This window comes from Pelodiscus sinensis, chromosome 2 (genome assembly GCF_052426305.1).
Source record: "Pelodiscus sinensis isolate ZL-2025 chromosome 2, ASM5242630v1, whole genome shotgun sequence".
NCBI lineage: Eukaryota > Metazoa > Chordata > Testudines > Trionychidae > Pelodiscus > Pelodiscus sinensis.
The window spans coordinates 78,043,519-78,062,314 of record NC_143053.1 but is presented as its reverse complement, the minus strand read 5'-3'; the positions used below and the strand labels follow the sequence as shown (position 1 = coordinate 78,062,314).

At 42.1% G+C, this 18,796-nt stretch overlaps 1 protein-coding gene across 3 annotated transcripts in view; it reads right to left on the bottom strand.

The window, feature by feature from the left end:
• Nucleotides 1-18,297, bottom strand: part of SS18 (SS18 subunit of BAF chromatin remodeling complex) — a 66,946-nt gene extending 48,649 nt beyond the window's left edge. For 2 of the 3 annotated variants that reach the window (XM_075920818.2, XM_075920819.2), the window contains exons 1-3: nucleotides 18,039-18,224; nucleotides 14,368-14,444; nucleotides 12,243-12,327 (exon numbers count right to left, since the gene is read on the bottom strand). In XM_075920818.2, the coding sequence (XP_075776933.1) occupies nucleotides 12,243-12,327; nucleotides 14,368-14,444; nucleotides 18,039-18,107 (231 nt within the window). In that variant the 5' untranslated portion in view covers nucleotides 18,108-18,224. Of the gene's footprint in view, nucleotides 1-12,242; nucleotides 12,328-14,367; nucleotides 14,445-18,038 lie in introns of all 3 variants that reach the window. The other variant, XM_075920820.2, reaches the window with a different exon arrangement.
• Between the last annotated feature and the right edge of the window lie 499 nt (nucleotides 18,298-18,796).

Here is an 18,796-nt window from a genome sequence, read left to right as displayed (position 1 = left end):
GTCATCCCTGAAGCTTTGCTGGAAGTTGTGGTGCAGAAGGTATGACACTATAGGTGTGGTATAACACTATAGGTGGCAGGGAGCCCTGTTCCATGATAGCTTCTGAAGCTGCAAGCACACTGCCTAGTGCCAACCTGCACAGCAGTAAGTAATGTGGAATCCAGTGAGAATCTCTCCAAGTGGAACAAGTCCCGGTCATGGGACCCCGGAGCACATTGAGGAAAGATGAAACAGTGACGGGAACCCAGTAATTGATGCCTCAGGGCCAGGACCTTGAGCAGCACAGAGTCTGAACAAGACCAACAGCCTGACAACAGTCGGGACCACAAGGACCAACGTGAAGGGGGAACGGATGCTGGCACAGTTACCACCAGTGAAATAATTCATCCGAATGGTACTGGAGGAGGTATTGAGGTCCTGGAGATGCAGAGGGCTTGCCTCAGTACCCATGCCTAAGCAGGGGGGGAGGAGGGAGGGAGGATTGGGCGGCACATGCCTCAACAGGTCTGTGCCATGGTGCCAGCAAATATTACTCCAGATCCTTCTTTCAGCAGCCAGAGTCAGGGGACAAAAGAGTGTCAAAGCCTGCCTTCCCATGTCTGAGGCTTCACATGGAGGAGCACTGGCAGGACTGACCCTTAAACAAGGAACTTAAGATGCTCAATGTGGGCTTGCCCCAGGACCATGACACTGCTGGTGCCAGTATGTCGTGCACTGCCTGCAGGGCCTCCAGACTTAACAGCATCTTCAGATGATGAAGGCCTTTATCACTTCCCAGTGTAACTAGCTCAGGATGGGAAGGGATGGACAACTCCACTTGAGCAGGAGCCTGACTCCCAAGTAGAAGTGATGACTTACCCCTCACCGGCCTTAGCTCTCCTCCCGACCTCTCCTTTCCCTTACTGGGGATCAACCCCTTGCCGATGTTTTCAAATTCTAAATCTGAGCCAGCAAAGGGGAATGGTGCTGGCTGGAATAGGGCACAAATCGGGCACTGCTCACTGAAACAACGGCACTTGAGGCTGAGGCCGACCTCTGCTCCAGTGACGAGGACAACGCTGACTCCATTAAAAGAGCTTGAAGGTAAATGCCTCTTTTCCTTTTAGTCCAGGACTTACATAATGTGCAAATTCAGCACTTATTGCTAATGTGCCTCTCAGACACGTTTGGCAACTATTGCCAGGTCACTAACATGCATTGGACGCTTTCCCATTTCACAGCATTTGAAGCTTGGGGATCAGGGTATGCTCTATTTCTGTAATGAGTCCCGTCCAGAACAGCTACAAACCGGGGTTGTGAATGGGTAACTGGTTAACCCAGCCTTCCTGCCCACCTCAGCTTAATAAGTTAACCAGTTAAAACATTAAATTTAACTGGTTAACTAATTAAACAGGATTTTACAACCCTACCACAAACTACCGCTAAAACTGTAACACTAAGGGCACATCTAAACTACATTCCTCTTTTGAAAGAGGAATGTAAATGGAGCCGGTTGAACATTCAAATGAAGCGCGGATTTACAAATCTCGTGCTTCATTTGCATCATTGCACAAGAGCACTTGTTTGAAAAAGGGTTTTTCGAAAAAGAAACCGCAGTCTAGACAGGGTTCTTTTGGGAAAAAAAAAACAAAAACACAAAAAACCCACAACTTTCTTTGAAAGAACCTGTACTCCTGAAAAAAATGAGGTGTATGGGTTCTTTCAAAAAAGGGTTTTTTTCCCCCAAAAGAACCCCCATCTAGACTGTGGTTTCTTTTTCAAAAAAGCACTCACGTGATTATGCAACTGAAGCATGAGACTTGTAAATCCACTCTTAATTTGCATTTTCGATCGGCTTCATTTACATTCCTCTTTCGAAAAAGGAATGTAGTTTAGATATAGCCTAAGAGAATTATCTAGGAAAATTGTCAAGCCAGCAATGCTGCATTTGCAGAGAATATGCAGAAAGCAAGTCTGGGCAAAGCCACAGCAGTTCCATTGCACCATCACTGGTAGCAAGAAGGAACTGAGGGTGGGAGGAGCACACAGCATTCCTTGTACTGTGCAGGGGAGGCATCCCTCCAAAGATCCCTAGAGTTGCTCCCCTATTGATACCGCTGAGGGAAAAACTTCTGGCACTAGTGTATGTGGCAAGCATACACACAAATGATGGTCACATTTGCGCCACTTCTATAAAGAGAATAATATCTATCAGAAATCTCTGAATGTGTCGTCAAAAAATGTGGATAAAGGAAAACTGACTCAATTTATTTAAACTTTCCAAAAGCCTTTGGCAATGTCCCTCATAAGGGTCTACTAAGGAAATTAAACAGCCCTGATGTACATATTATCATAGATCAGAAATTGGCAAATAACAGAATAATACACTGAAACATGGAAAAAGGCTATAGTGGGAAACCAAAAGGAACAAATATTTAACTAAATACAGGAAATTCCTTTTTATATTTCAGACTGCCTAAGGATCTCACTGAAGTATTAGAAAAAAGAGGAAAGCAAGATTCAAAAAACAATTACATATGTGTACGGATAACACCACAGTTACATTAGATGGGTTTTTTAACAGATGGATATGAATCCTCATTCTGCAGGGCATAACTGACAACTAATTGATAAGAATCAGGAAGAAATTCCCACTACATGTATCATCTACTAGGGCAGGGGTGGCACATGTGGCTCTTCAAAGGAAAAATTGTGGCTCCTGCACCCGCAGCTCTTCTCACAGTACCCTGCTTTGACCTTTTTTCCCTCATCTGGGCAGGGCACTGCTTGGCGCAGCGAGATCTGATGCTGCAGCCAACAGAAACCTGCTTGAGCCACACGCACCTCTGAGGGGAGCAGTGCTTTTTTTTTTTGCTGGGGGGTAGGGGAGCATAAGAGGCTCAACAATTTCTTTCCCTCAGCTCTTTGCGCTCTATCCACCACCATTTTGGCTCTTTGTAACGGGTTGGCCACTCCTGTACTAGGGGTTTCTAGCACCTTCCTCTGAAGCATCTGACACTGGACACTATCAGAGGAAGGATACTGAACTGAACTAACCTGACTACTAGTTTGCTCCAGTATAGCAGGGCTACTCAACACACAGCCCGCGAGCCACATGTAGACTGAGGCCCATTTATTTGCAGCCCGTAGCGTGGTCTGGGTTTACGTGGGGCTCAACACACAATACAGCCTACAGGTGGGATCCTCTGAACATGGCCTCCACGGGGAACACGCCCCACAATGGCAAGTCAATATAATGGTATTCTGTTGATATGCGTTTTAGTAGTTTAATCCCTAGACAGCCATTGCTCATTAAAAGTGCTGTCATATGGGTGGAAATTGGGTAAATATTGCATTTTATTAATATCCACAGAATTTACTTAAATGGGGCCTGCGTGTTTTGTAGTCTTGCCTTAATCTTTGCATTCATGCCCATCAGCGTGAAAGAAGCTATTTGATTTTTATGCAACCACACTTAAGTTGCGGCCCTCGGCATGTGCCATGAGTATCATTGTAGCCCCCGGGGGTTCCAAAGTTGAGTAGTCTTGCGGTATAGCAACATCCATGTTGCTACACGTAATACCACAAATAGTGGGACTTGACTCAAATACTTTCCAGCCTGCTTCAATAATAATTTAACCAGCCATTAGTCTAACAGAATCATAGAATTGTAAGACTAGAAAGAACTGCAAAGGTATGTCTACACTACCCTCCTAGTTCGAACTAGAAGGGTAATGTAGGCATACCGCACTTGCAAATGAAGCCCGGGATTTGAATTTCCCGGGCTTCATTTGCATAAGCGGGGCTCCGCCATTTTTAAATCCCCGCTCGTTCGAAGCCTGTGCCGCGCGGCTACACGGGGCACAAACTAGGTAGTTCGAACTAGGCTTCCTAGTTCCAACTACCGTTACTCCTCATTCCACGAGGAGTAACGGTAGTTCGAACTAGGAAGGCTAGTTCGAACTACCTAGTTCATGCCGCGTGTAGCCGCGCGGCACAGGGTTCGAACGAGCGGGGTTTTAAAAATGGCGGCTCCCCGCTTATGCAAATGAAGCCCGGGAAATTCAAATCCCGGGCTTCATTTGCAAGTGCGGTATGCCTACATTACCCCACTAGTTCGAACTAGCGGGGTAGTGTAGACATACCCCAAGAGATCATCTAGTCCAGTACCATGCACGCAGGGCAGGACTAAGTATTATCTAGACCGAGGTGGTCAACAACACAATGGCAATTCGCCAGGGTTAGCTCCAGCCGCCACTAGATTTTCCTGCACAGCTGCAGGGACTGGCGATCGATGCTTCCAGCCAATGGGAGTGGTAGGAAGTACTGCAGACCAGGGCACAGCTTCTCACAGCTCCTATTGGCCAGGAACACTGATCACCAGCCAACAGAACCTGCGATCGCTGGTACCTGTGGCTGTGCAGGTACATACAGCAGTGAGGGCCTGCCAGGAACTATACCTAGTGAACTGGATCCAGCCCGCATGCTGGTATTTGTCAGTCTTAATCTAGATGATCCCTGACTAGGGATGTTAAATTATATGTGATCAGTTAACTGAGTAGTCGATGGAATTTCCATCGATTAGTTGATAAGGGAGGAAAACTGCAGAGCAGCCCCAGGAGCTAACCCCACTGCAGCTCTGCTTTTTAAGTGTATTAAGAACTGCCAGGCTCTTGATACATTTAAAAAAAACAAGAGGTGCAGCATTTGGGACTGGGCACAAGCTGGGAATCAAACAATTCCCAGCTTGTGCCTGGCCCCCTCGCTACGCCTCTGCCTCCCCAACCGCCGCAAACAGTGCTGGAGAGAACTGGCTTTTAAAGTGGCTCTTCCCCATCCCCCACTGCCTCTCTCTGATAGAGGCACTGGGGGCAGGGAAGCAACTATGCATATATTTATCAGGAGGCCAACTAGTCACTTAAATCCCTATCCCTGACAGGTGTTTGTTTCACTTGCTCTTAAAAATGACCAATTTTGGAAATTCCACAACCTCACTGGCCCATTGATTCAGTGCTTAACCATCCTGACAGGAAGTTTTTCCTGTTCTAGTGCTTACCCGCTATTGGTGCAATTTAAGCTCATAGCTTCTTGTCCTAGACTCAAATTAAGGAGAACAATTTTTCTCCCTCCTCCTTATAATAACATTTATGTACTTGAAAACTTATGTCCTCTCTCTTTTATTCAGACTAAACACACCTACTCTTCCTTTTAGATCATGTTTTCTAGGACTTTAATAATTAGTGGTGCTCTTCTTTGGACTGTCTGCAATTTGTCCACAACTTTCATGAAATGTGGTGCCTAGAACTGGACACAATACTCCAGCTGAGCCCTCTTCAGCACAGAACGGAAGATTTCTCGTCTCATTTAAAATACTCCTGCTAATAGATTGCATAATGGTGTTTGCTCTTATTGCAACATTGTTACACTACTGACTCCTATTAAGCTCTTTCTGCAGTACTCCTTCATAAGCAATCATTTCCCATTTCGTAGGTATGCAACCTATTGTTCCTTCCCAAGTCTTCTTTCCTTCTATTAAGTATTAAACCTTTTTGCTTAATATTAAGGTACAAGGCTCTATTTGGCTTCATATTAATAGAAGGCTAAATATTATACATCTTCAAAGTTAATTTTTTTCCTTTGAAAACCAGACTGACCCAACATGTAGCCCAGTCAAATCTCATACTTAGTTTTAGCATAAATCCACATTAAGAGGAAGGTCAGATCTGGAGAGAATAAGGACAAAGGCTATTTGGCATGGAAGGATTTCTCCCTGCACCTTCCCCTCCACGCCCCCGCCCCGCCCCCCAATAATTAAATGCAGACAGCAGAGTCCATGTTATTTTTATTCCAATTACCAACTGCTTCAGAGGCCTGGTCTATGCATAAAAGTTTGGGGAGGGATAGCATATCTGTGAGAGTGAGGGTTTTTTTTAAATCCCATCCCAAACCAATAAGGGTGGTATGGTATTGCCACCCCTCTTCTGCGCTGCACCTGGTGGGGTGCGGTCTTCAGAGTTGGGTGCCTGGCCAGCAGCTGCCATTGTCCAGCCACCCAGCTCTGAAGACAGCACATGAGTAAGGGTGGTAATACCATGATCTTCCCCCCCCCCCCCCCCGCCCTTTTTTTAGTTAAGACTTCCATTTTCAGAAATGCTCTCCCCCATTAAATGTGCACAGTATATGGTGAAAGTACACAAAAGACCAGATTTCACAATCTGTGATGCATTTCTAAAGAAGTGGGTTGTGCCCACAAAAGCTCAGGATACCATCTACATGTTTTGTTAGTCTTTAAGGTGCTACTAGTCTATTTGTTGGTTTTTTTTAAAGTTTTTCCTGTTACAGACTAATTGGTTGCCCTTTAGAAGTACAGGCAGTCCCCAGGTTACGTACAAAATAGGGACTGTAGGTTTGTTCTTAAGTTGAATTTGTATGTAAGTTGGAACTGGTACATATTGTAGGGGAAACTCTAGCCAAACATTTCTCCAGAGCTCAGTTTTATTCTCCCACACCTCACTTCCCTCAGTCCTTTATTCTCAAGCTGAGGTGTCTGCTGAGAAAAGCCGCTCCGCATCTCCCTGATCTGGTGGGGGGGGGGGGGAGCGCTCGCTTCGCGTCTCCCTGGTCTGCTGGGGGGAAGCAGCTAGTGCGGGGTTGCCTCACCCAGTTTGTAAGTAGGGATCCGATGTAAGTCGGATCCATGTAACCCGGGGACTGCCTGTACTGTAATACATATGTACATTTCAATCTCTTTCCTTCCTTTTCATTCAGAGTACAAACGTTTTTGTTCAAGTTATATTTTAAGAGTGATTACTGTTATACATAACTTGTTTTATTGTCCAGCACTCTGCATATTGTGGTTAATGCATTCCATCTAGTAAATGTTTGGTTAAAAAAAACAAAACACTGTGAAAAAAATTATAACAGAGATAGAGAGTAGATAAATTCCAACAGGCTGAACCTCTCTAGTCTGGCACTCTCTGGTCCGGCGAGGTCCATGGTCTGCCATGATTTTAGCTGGATGTCCACTTATCATAAGTTTCCTGTAGTCCCATAAAGTTTGTTTACAGCCACCAGTGCTGACTCTCAGTGTGCTGTGCTGTTATTTAGCTCTTATTTACCCCTAAATGAATCTAAGAGCTCAGTAAACAATAGGTTTGGTAAGGATACTAGACAATACTGGACCTCCAATGGTTCGGCAAATTCTCTGGTTCCATACTGGTCAGATTCCACAGGTGCTGGACTAGAGAGGTTCAACTGGTATTAGAAGTCATGACCGGTCCTCCGACTAAAGATTAAATCCCCAGAGAAAAACCACACCTTTACCCCTTTTGTGCTCTGCTATTTGTAAATGGAAAGAAAAGGTAGAAACACTGAATTTTATGACTTCCTAAAGTATTTTTAAAAAGATGAAACACCCTGCTAGAGGCTAACAGACCCTACCCTGCTTTTTCCATTTCTTTTTTTTTTTAAACTGTAAGTATCAACATCTACCTTATTACACTCAAGACTGCTAATCATAGCACAGTCTCACACAGTGGAATTTATGCTATACTATTCTACCTAGATTATCATCAGATCTTACCAGCTATTTAGGATCAGATCTGGTAATTTCTTATTCAAGTCTTTTAAAAAAAAAGTTTCAAAACAAAACGAATATTTCATTCTATAACTGATTAGATCTTTACAATTAAATAAAGTGATGAAAATCTAATAGGTTACTAACTATAATCTTCCTTTCAGAAATCTAACTTTTTTGGAATAAAGCAGTGGTTTTATGAAAGTGTAATTTAACTAGTATATGTGGTATTACTATGTATGGATACATTCTATACAAAGTGTCAGCATATTAAAGTTTCAGATGAAGCAACTTGTCAAGACATCAGAGATCCTTCTGCCTGAAGAGGAACTATATGAATATAAGGCTGTATTGTTATATTAATATGAAAGAACTGCCTCCTATATGTGTATATAGGACATCTACAGCTTATTACCCAATATAATAATCATTAAATTGAATGAGAAACTTACAACAGTTTATACAAGTGCTGATTATAGTGTTAATAGTTTCTCTTCTTGAAGAAGTTACGTAAGAAGCAATTGGCACTTCATTGGGTACTACTGCCACCTGGGGATTTTTGGACCAAGAAACCAGTGCATTTTAAAGAGCCTTTTGCACTTATGTCAGCAAAAGCCCTTTAATACTGTTTGTACACAGCAGAATTCTCAGATTACTTTCAGTTTCATACATGAAGTAACTAACTTTTTTGGAGGCTGTGATATGTAGTTTTAGGAATTGAGTTTCTCATACTTACACTACATTCACTTTTTTTTTGTATTTTATTAAACCTCTTTCAATTATTTGATATGTAATAAGAAAAAGAAATTGATTTAAAATTAGACGGTGAAGATTTTTCTAGCCATTCAGAAATTCAAATATCTTCTATGAGGAAAAATGTCACTCATAACAGAATATATAGTTATCTTCTAATTCATTAAACAGGGATTGAAATTATTATTTTAAAACTGAACAGTGAGCATGTGCATGTTACTTTGATAAGCATGCAATGATGTAAAGTGTCCTGAAAATTCAAGTGCAGTTTTTTCTGTAGAAAAGGAAAAGGGTAGCAACTGTATGTGCTAGGAACTCTGAAGTCTGAGAAGTACAAGAGAACCTAACAATCGGGAAAGGACAGCACATATAGTCGCTAAACAAAAAGTTTGAGAGGTAAGAAACATAGAAGAGTTTCCTTTAATTTTTTCGAAGAGCTGAACAGTCAAGTTTTGAAAGACAAAAAAATTGATTTTTTTTTTTTTGACAACTCTATAACCGTTAAGTTTTTAAGAGATACACTGGGGGTAGTTTCAGTATCTGTCCCCCGCTTATTTCCTAAAACCAACATGGGTTAGCTCAACACTGTTTGTCACCCAGCTTGAAAATTCCCTTCTTCCTACTTAGGGAAGAAGACAGAAATATTGGACTTCTGTTCACAGATGAGACACCATCCCAATCTTGACATATGCCTCATACACCCTATGTGGTTCAACTACACAGTTCTATTACTGTCCACCATTGTTCAGGAAATACAGAAGGATCCCTGCAGTTGTCCAGATGAAAAGCAGCAGAGTCCATTGATCAATTCTACCATGTTTGGCTTGATGCCACCAAGGTCAAGTGGAAGGGATATCCAAGAGTTCCCACACCTGGAACTCCTTTCTCCATCAGAACAAGCATCTGGGAATGGTGGGGAGAAGAAGAGTTTCCTTTCCCATTTCTGCCTTACTATTCTGAGTAATGTAAGTTTCATGCCACTGATGTCACTGCCAGTTAATAATTCAGCATTTTGTGATATTTGTAAAGATGCGACCTTGATAGGTTATCACTGCTTCCCTCACACACTATACCACTTCCTCCAACTTCTGTACCTGCTCTCTTAATCAACAGCCAACAAAATATTATTTCACCTCTATGCTGCTCCCCTTAGTAGAAGTTCTAACCCCATTCCAGGTGCACCACTCCTTAATCACTCACTTTATCCTTTTTTTTTTATTAAGGTGGTAGATCCAAACCTACACCAAGTTGCTGTTTAGTGACTAGGAAAAATAGGTCTTATTCCCTATTGTCACAGGTTCTATTTTATCTTCAGATAAGGGAAAGGATACTTTTAACACTTGGCAAGTTTGCTCTTCACTCTGGAAGACATAAATCACATATAGGTAGTACAGGAAGTTGAGTGGCTTGCTTTAGTGTCTTACAATTTCATATAATAAACAAATGAAGCAAAAGCATTGGACAGTCTTCTCTTTTGCTTATCCTGTAGAAGGTAATGAGAAGAAATGGCTGGACACACTGACTTTGCTGACAAAATTTCCTAGCAGAGGGGCTGTGACAACTGGGCTGTTCACACACATTAAAGAAGCAATATAGTATTAGGTTCAATCATTCTTTGGATAGCTAATCAAGTCTACAGTACTTGGATCTTTAACCTTGTGCTAGCATTGTTAAACTACATTCTATTCCAGCCAAAATAAGCCCACTCATCTTTCAGCTTATCACCTGCGCATTCTTTAATGTAATTTCACAAATTGATGGAGTGATGCACTGGTACTTGGAATAGTAACTCCAGCAATAAATTTGTAACTAACTGGATCAGAACAAGCCACACTTAAAAAAGACAGGATCAGGTTCGTTAAAAGAATATACTTTTATAAATATATATCTCTCACATTTTATCTGGCTTTTGAAGTTAACCAGGATTCAAGTTAATAATCATATCTACAGTTAACTATAATAATTGCTCTAAGGGCTTCTCTGTTTGACAGCAATAGCTATCTTAACCTTAGTTTTTTAATTGTAAAGGTTCACATATTTGATGCCTTTACTTGTGGGGTTAACATAGTTGTAGCTACGACTTTAGTAAATACAGTGTATATATATATATAAAAAAAAGATCACTGACTGTGGCCAAAGGAAAGGGGGGGGGGGGGGGGAGTCCACCACACACATTCTACAAGGGGCTGTGGGCTTATCAGATCTCAAAATAAGCAGGACCGGACATAGTCTGTTCCTAGGTGACGGTGCAAGAAAAATATATATATATATATATTTTTTTTTACAAGAGTGCCTTTTATATCAAACTACAGCCTCTTGACTCTTTGAAAGCCTTCCCAGCCTTTCTGGCTAAAGTTATTGCCTTCTCTTTTCAGTTTGATAAGATTTGGTTCTCAAAAAAATAAAATTAAAGAAAACCAAACTTTTTCAGCATCAGACATATCTGTCAAAAATTAACATTTTTTATAAAAAGAATTGTCTGAAAAATTTAAATCCACTTCTGAGAACATTTTTACCAAATCAAAAAAAAAAAGGCAACCAAGAAGTTTTGTTCTTATGTTTAGCACTAAACAAAAAAACCCACACTAACTAGAAAATAGCACATTGTTGAAGCTTCACCACACAGAATTAGAAACGCACCTCAGTCCTAACCCACAAACACCCTCCTATTCTAGTCCTCTTTCTTGAGTGCACACCATTATTATATCCAATTGTGCAAAGAGGGAATAGTCTGGTAGGGAACGCAATTAGGTCAAACTCATTTCCACTGGTGATTAGAACCAGGTGATGGATCTGCATTTGGTCTCCAGAACTGAAAGGGTTAATGCTTCAATCTACCCCCCCCCCCACACACACACACACATCCATCCCTCAAAATTGGCTCTAGTCAAGCTAAAATTTTACTTTCCAATAAGATAATACAGTGGTAGCTTTAGGAAAGAAGCCTGAAGAGGCACTGGCTGAGTTGAACACAAAGAAGCAGCTTTTCTATAATTCTTTAGGCACTCAACTGTAGGGATGCTTCACCATGGAAGCACACTTCTCCAGAGAAACAATAATGTACCTATTTTCACCAACTAAAACTGCATATCTGGCAACGGATGTGTTTACTTTTGTACTATAGAAGCTAAACAAAACATATTGGAAAAAGCTTCAACTGTGTATTAAACCCAAAAATGCAGTGAAGCCCCTTCAGTTCATTACAATGACTTAAATCAGACTTTTTAATTGGAGCTATGTTACGTGGAAGCTTGGCAAGCAAAGTTAGAGGTAGAAGGCTGCTATATTATCATCATCAACATTATTCACTCTCCTTCCTTTACCTTACTCTGGCAGAAGTCAGGTCAGTTAACTGGCTAGGTTAATGAGGAGACACAAACAGTTAACACTAACTAAAAAAAAAAAATGCAAGTGTATATATTCATCAGGTTGCCAGTCTGTCCCAACTTCAGTCCAGGAGTGGGTTAGAGCCAGGTGGGAGATGATCTAATTTACAATCAGCTGAGGATGCCAGAAAGCACCATACTTTAGAAATGAACATTCCCTTACCCACGCACCCACAAAAAGGCTGACGAGTGGGAGGACCACGGACATAGGAATCAGCTCAACCAGCTGGATAACTACAGTGACACTTCAGGAATCCTTAGTTGAGGAAATGTAGGAGCTTTCCACTGAGTCACACCAGTGGCATCTGTGTGCTATTTTTGTCACAGCACCAATCTTTCTTTAGACAACATAATATACATGAGCAAAGGGACTCCAGAAGCATGAATTATTGGTCCCAAGGAGCAATATGAAAACACCTTAACTTTCCCCTGAGTGGGAAAAGTAACTCAACTGTTCAAATCTTTGGCCCTTCAAGTAGTTCTCAAAGAATCTAGAATCCACATGAAAATAACTGCCTCCGTTTATAATATTTTACAAAGATACTTACTGCTGGTAGTAGAGATTGCATGTTTTGATTGGAGTCTGCTATAGTGGCCAGGTAGACCAAGTTAGTATGCAACATCTGCTGATACCTATCAAAATGAACAGAGCAAAACAGGTCCTAAAAAGCTAACATCACCACAATATTAAAATTCACCAGCTTTTAATTTACATATGCATGCACAGTGAACTCTGGGTCTGGGGTATCTGAAGAACTGTCTTCTCCCATATGAACCTGCCTGGGGATTGAGGTCAGCTGGGGAGGCTTTGCTTCGTGTTCCTCCACTTGTGGAGATAAGATTAACATCTACACGGAACAGGGCAGTCTCAGCTTTTGCTCCCAGACTGTGGAATTCTCTTCCTCGGGATATTTGCATGGCGCCAAAGCTAGCATTGTTTCGGCCTAAAGCCACCCTCTTTACTCGTGCTTTTATTAATGTTTGAGTCTGTATGTGTGTGTTCCTCTTCTCTATATGTTTTTAGCTGGTTATGTCCCTCTGAGGTATCATATTTTAAATTCTCACATTTTAAATTTTTATATATATTTGGGTTTTTTTGTTTGTTTGTTCTTGTAAGCCTCCTTGAATATTTTAAATAGAAAGGCGGGGTAAAAATATTTAAATAAATAAATAAAATAAATAAACTCTGATTTCAGTACATTAAGGAATTATGGTAATAGATGTGGAAAGTTTGGGATTCCTGTATTTCCGTGCCCCATTTTGACAATTCCCTTGCAAAAGCACTGGAACCTCTCAAGCATATTCTCCTAGTAAGGATGACAGAAGCAGCAGAGAAGCTACACTGTTTTTGTTTGTTTCATGCCCTGCTCAAGCTAAGCAACCCAAAATGTCTTGTGTATCAGTCTGGACATGATCATTTGATACTGCTTGAGGCACAGGTATAAGCAAAAGACAGCTCATTTCTCTCCTTGTCATGCACCCAGGAGCAAAAGATCATTCCTGTATAATCCATCATATAATCAGAATAAGCAGCATATAATCAGGGCCCCATGTATTCCACAATTGCAGAATTTACCACAGAATTCAATCCTTGCTGCAGAATAGTCCTCTAATATCTTAGTCTCCTTTTCTTAAAGGGAAATTAAATCTATCATTTTAGTTGCAAATTTACTATGGATCATGCTTCCAAGGTTATAAGCCAATATCTACTGGAGTCTGCAAAAAGCCTGAAAAACAGGACTCAGAGGTATAGACCACCTCAGCTCTCTCATTTAGGACTCCAGGGCTGAAGGACACTGGAATTTGGCATTTTTCCAAGATACCACAGAATTCAACAGTTTGCTGCAGAATTCATTGTTCAAGAAGGTGATACATTATCATTGAGGCAGAATGTGGTCCCATTGTGATACAGAACACAGAAGACGTAATATAGAGTGTTTCCATATCACAGTTATAGTTCGCATGTACAGGTACAGGCATAATCCTTCCTTAGGGACTATCACTAATAATACGGAGCAACCCAGACAGGAAAGGGAGCTGGTCTACTGGAAGGAAGCAGTTCATGACCTCACCATAAACTCCATTCTCAAACTAGCTCTGCTTGCAAGTACTATTAAATTAATTTATTCAGACTCGAGGCAGGTATGATGCACTTTGTGTTGGAACACTTCTAACTGAAAGATCAGCACTGGCTCACTCCAGAGGACGATGGATCCAGTTCTTTGCCAAAAGTCAGGCTCTGTTATGATACACAGCCTTTCTGGAAGAGTACAAAGTTCTTGGATATAATCCCAAAACACAGCCTTAAAAATAGTATCTGCTCCTCCCCCTACTACTTTGAATGAAATAGGGAATGTTCAAAGCAAACAGTCTAACGCTGTCTAGCTCTGACTCAAACAGAAAAGTCTATGCATTTTCATTATGAAATCCCTTAATTTTTACCCTATCTTACTGTCAGTGTATAAGACGTTAAACCCAGCACTTCTGTATTTCTAGAGAACATTTTAATGATAATCATATACCAATTTAAAGTCAAAGGTACACTATCATTAGCAATGTTTCTCTATGCTCGCTAGTACAGTTCTCCAGTGAGGTGATCTAAACAAACTGGGTTTCCCATTATTAAATCACTGGTATCACCAGGCACAAAATACATTTAATTTAAAATCTTACTGAGAGCATTCTGAGGTCTTCCCTTTGTTCTGGTAGTCCATTATACACTGAATAAGATGGTTATTTTCATCCAACATCTGAAATAATAAACACAAGTTTGGAATAAGTTTCACACCCTTTTGATGTAAGTGAACTAAAAGACCGTAAAAGACTGTAAAAGACCGACCAATCTCTTCATAATCATTATGAAAAAGTGTTTTTAAAATATTGTTTCTTATTTTGTTTTGAACAGATATCACTTGTAGATCTTTTCTCTTCTCCTACCTTTAACTTTCCATTTGTTTTACAGCTTTTAATTTAAGGTTTTGGATTTAAGTCACTGCTATAGTTAAGGCTGAAAGGCTTTCTAGCTCCTAGACTTCCTCTACCACAGTTTCCTATGAATTTCCAGAAGTTTAATTTTCCAAATTTGGTCTCTGCATAGAAATTTGTTTACATAGTATAAACAAACAAAAAAAAGTTTCCCTCTCTCATATGAAATGCTATTTAAAAAAAAGTCACAATAGCTTGTGGCAGAAAAATCAAAGGATACTGTACTTTGAAACAGACCTCATAACCTTTTAAAATTAGATTTGATTGAAGTATGAGCTTAGCACAACCACACTCCATGAACATAGAAAAAATTGTATTAACTATTCTCCATTATATTTTAGAAGTATTTAGGATTGTGAATCTGTGTAACTTACTTTGTAAAAAAAGGTTACAGTCATACGAAAGTTGTACACTTCCTAATTTTCCACAAAATGGATTTCTTATGAATATCTTACACTGTCTGAGACATCATTTTGAAGGTATCCATAGGCAAGTAGTTCTACATGATGGGACTTCCTTTTTCAATCTTGCTCCTTCCAATTATCATACAGTAACTCCAAAAAGGGAAGAGTCAGAGATTTCACTGAGACCATTAAGGACTTAGTGATTATCAGCATTAGAAGTCTAAATATTAAGATGGGTGAACTAGGGTGCCTCGTATTAAAGGAGGATATTGATATAATAGGCATCACAAACTTGGTGGAATGAAAGTAATCAATGGGGGACAGTCATATCAGGGTACAAAATACATCAGAAGGACAGAACAGGTCATGCTCATGGCGGAGTGGCACTATACGTGAAAGAAAATGTAGAATCAAGTGAAGTAAAAATCTGAAATGAGCCAAAATATTCCATAGAATTTTTATGGGTAGTAATTCCATGCTCCAATAATAAGAATATAGCAGTAATGATATATTATTGACCACCTGATCAGGACAGTGATAGTGACTATGATATGCTAAGGGAGATTAGAGAGGCTATCAAAATAAAAAACTCAGTATAGTAGGGGATTTCACCTATCCCCATATTGACTGATTACACGGCACCTCAGGATGGGATGCAGAGATAAAATTTCTTGATCCCTTAAATGACTGCTTCTTGGAGCAGCTGGTTCTGGAATACACAAGGGGAAGAGACAAATCTTGATTTAGTCAAAAGTGGAGCACAGCATATGGTCCAAGAGGTATATATAACTGGACCACTTGGAAATAGTGACCATAATGTAATAAAATTTAACATCCCTGTGGTGGGCAAAATGCCTCAGCAGTCCAACACTGTGGCATTTAATTTCATAAATGGGAACAAAAATGAGGAGGTTAGTTAAACAGAAATTGAACGGTACAGTGACAAAAGTAAAATCCCTGCAAGCTGAATGGAAACTTTTCAAAGACACCATAATAGAGTCCTAACTTAAATGTATACCCAAAATTTAAAACAGTAAAAGAAACAAAAAAAGTGCCACCATGACTTGACATAACCAAGAAGCAGTAAGAGATAAAAAGGCAATGTTTTAAAAAGTGGAAGTTAAATCCTAGTGAGGAAAATAGAAAGGAGCATAAACTCTGTCAAATTAAGTGTAAAAAATATAAGTAGTCAAAAAGGAGTTTGAAGAACAGCTAGTCAAAAAAAATCAAACAGTAATAGCAAAATGTTTAAGTACATCAGAAGCAAGAAGCTTGCTAAACAACCAGTGGGGCCTCTGGACAATGGAGATGCCAAAGAAGCACTCAAAGATAAGGTAATTGTGGAAAAACTAAATGAATTCTTTGCTTCGGTCTTAGATTCCCAAAACTTGAGTCATTCTTTTTAAGTGACAAATCTGAGTAATTGTCCCAGAGGAGGTTTTGGAACAAATCGATAAACTTAACAGTAACAAGTCACTGGGACCAGATGGCATTCACCCAAGAGTTCTTTCAGAACTCAAATGTGAAAGTACGTAACTATTAACTGTGGTTTGTAATTTATCTTTTAAATCGGCTTCTGTACCTAGTGACTGGAAGATAGCTAACGTGACACCAATATTTTAAAAGGGCTCTAGAAATGATCCTGGAAATTACAGACTGGTAAGTCTAATGTCAGTACCGGGCAAATTAGTTGAAACTAAAATTGTCAGACACATAAATGAACATAATTTGTTGAAGGAAAGACAACATGGTTTCTGTAAAGGGAAATCATGCCTTAACTAATCTACTAGAGTTCTCCGAGTGGTGTCAACAAGCATGTGGACAAGAGGGATGCAGTGGATATAGTATTCTTAGAGGGAAAGTACTTTCATGGACTGATAACTGGTTAAAAGGAAACTAAAGGTAGCAATAAATGGTAAATGTTGAGTGGAGAGAGGCAACTAGTGGGGTCCCCCAAGGGTCTGTCCAGGGACTAATTCTATCCAACTTATTTATAAATGCTCTAGAGAAAGGGGTAAACAGTGAGGTGATTTTCTTTAATCACAGAAGCACATACCAAGATATCAGCAGTGCCTATAATAGCACCTAGAGCAGGGGTGAGCAATAAAACAGTGTGGGTTATACCCTGACAGGCTTCCTCCGCTATATTTACCTGTGTCTCCAGAGGCACTGGCAATCACAGCTCCTGCTGGCTGAAGATTGCTGTTCCGGCCAATGGGAGATGTGGGAAGCAGTGTCCAGGCCACACCTTTACCCACCCTTCCCAGTGGCCAGGAAGAAGTGATTCACAGCCGATGGGAAAAGCGATCATTGGAGGCTAACTATAGCAGATCAAGTCTAGCCTGTGGGCCAGTATTTGCCCATCACGATCTTAAGGGGCACCCTAAGTCTCAAGGCTCTGCTCAAACCACCTCTCTTCGTTACTAGGCAAGATTTTTTTTTCAAGGGATCAATAAAACTAAATTGAGACGCTGTAGTTTTGTCTAACCTCACCAATAAGCACTGGACAAAGACCGAAGTGATAAAAGCCTGCTCATCCCAAAAGGTGAGATATGACAGTTAACCAATACACACCTCTGGGGTAGTTATTGGCCTGACCCGTTACCCCAATTAAGAGACACGGTGTGGAGCGGGCAGTGTGTGTGTGTGTGTATGGTGGGGGGGGGGGGGAGATGGTGTTTAAAATTTTCTATTGAACCAACTTGGGTGGGTGAAAGAGAGACGCTTTGGAGGCGCCCAGGGCTCTTCTGCACACCTGGGGAAGATCCCCCCCCCCCCGCACTCCTGCCTCCCCAGGGGCCCTCCGCAGCCTCCCCCCCCGGCACTCCTGCCTCCCCAGGGGCCCCTCCGCCCCTAGCGCCACAGCCCTGCCCCGGCGTGTTTCCAGCCCCCGCCAGTCGCCGCCCCCTGGCCGGGCCGGAAGCAGCCCCGTGTCGGGCCCGGCCCCTCCCTCACCTTCTGGATGGCGGCCGGCGTGATCTCGCCCTTGCCCCGCTGCCTCGGGGCCGCGAACGCCACCGACATGTCGGCTCCCTGCGCGCACGAGGGTCCAGCGCCCCGGCCGCGAGCCAAGCAGCGGCGGGAGGAGGCTGCGATCAGGGAAGAACATTCACCGCCGCTAGAGGGAGGGGGCGTGACGGCTCGCAGGGCCAGCCCATCCCGATCGAGAAGAGGGGGTGCAGGCCTCGCTGCCACTGCCCTCCGCCTTCCGACCGCATGTGGCAACCCCAGCGACAACTGGGACCCTCCCGTTCCCCCTAGCGAGCAGCAGCTTCGTTGACAGGAAGCAGCCGCTTGCCTGCTTTAAGCGCGTCCTTTTCGTTGCGCATTCCGCCCCCCCTGCTAATATGGTACACTCCTACCCAGAGCTCTCAGCCTGAGACAGGCTGCAAGTGGTACGGCCGGGAGTTGGGGGAGCTGGAAGTGCTCACTTTACAGGAGAAAGTGGCTCGTTTCCCCTCCTCCCCCGCGCCCAGTCTTGGTTGCGCCTAGTCATTACGTTCCTGGGCTAAGCGACCCGGGGCGGGGCTTGTGCAAGTTGCAGTGAGGGCAGGAGACTTATTGGGAGCGCGTGCTGCTGAGTCCCGGCCCCGGGAACGTTCCATCCCCTCCGCTGGGGCAGGAGCCTGGCCCCTCTAAAGGGTCCGGGCGGGAGCTGCTGCAACCTGCGCAGGGACAGGTGGTTTTATTTGGGAACTGACTTGCTCAGGAGT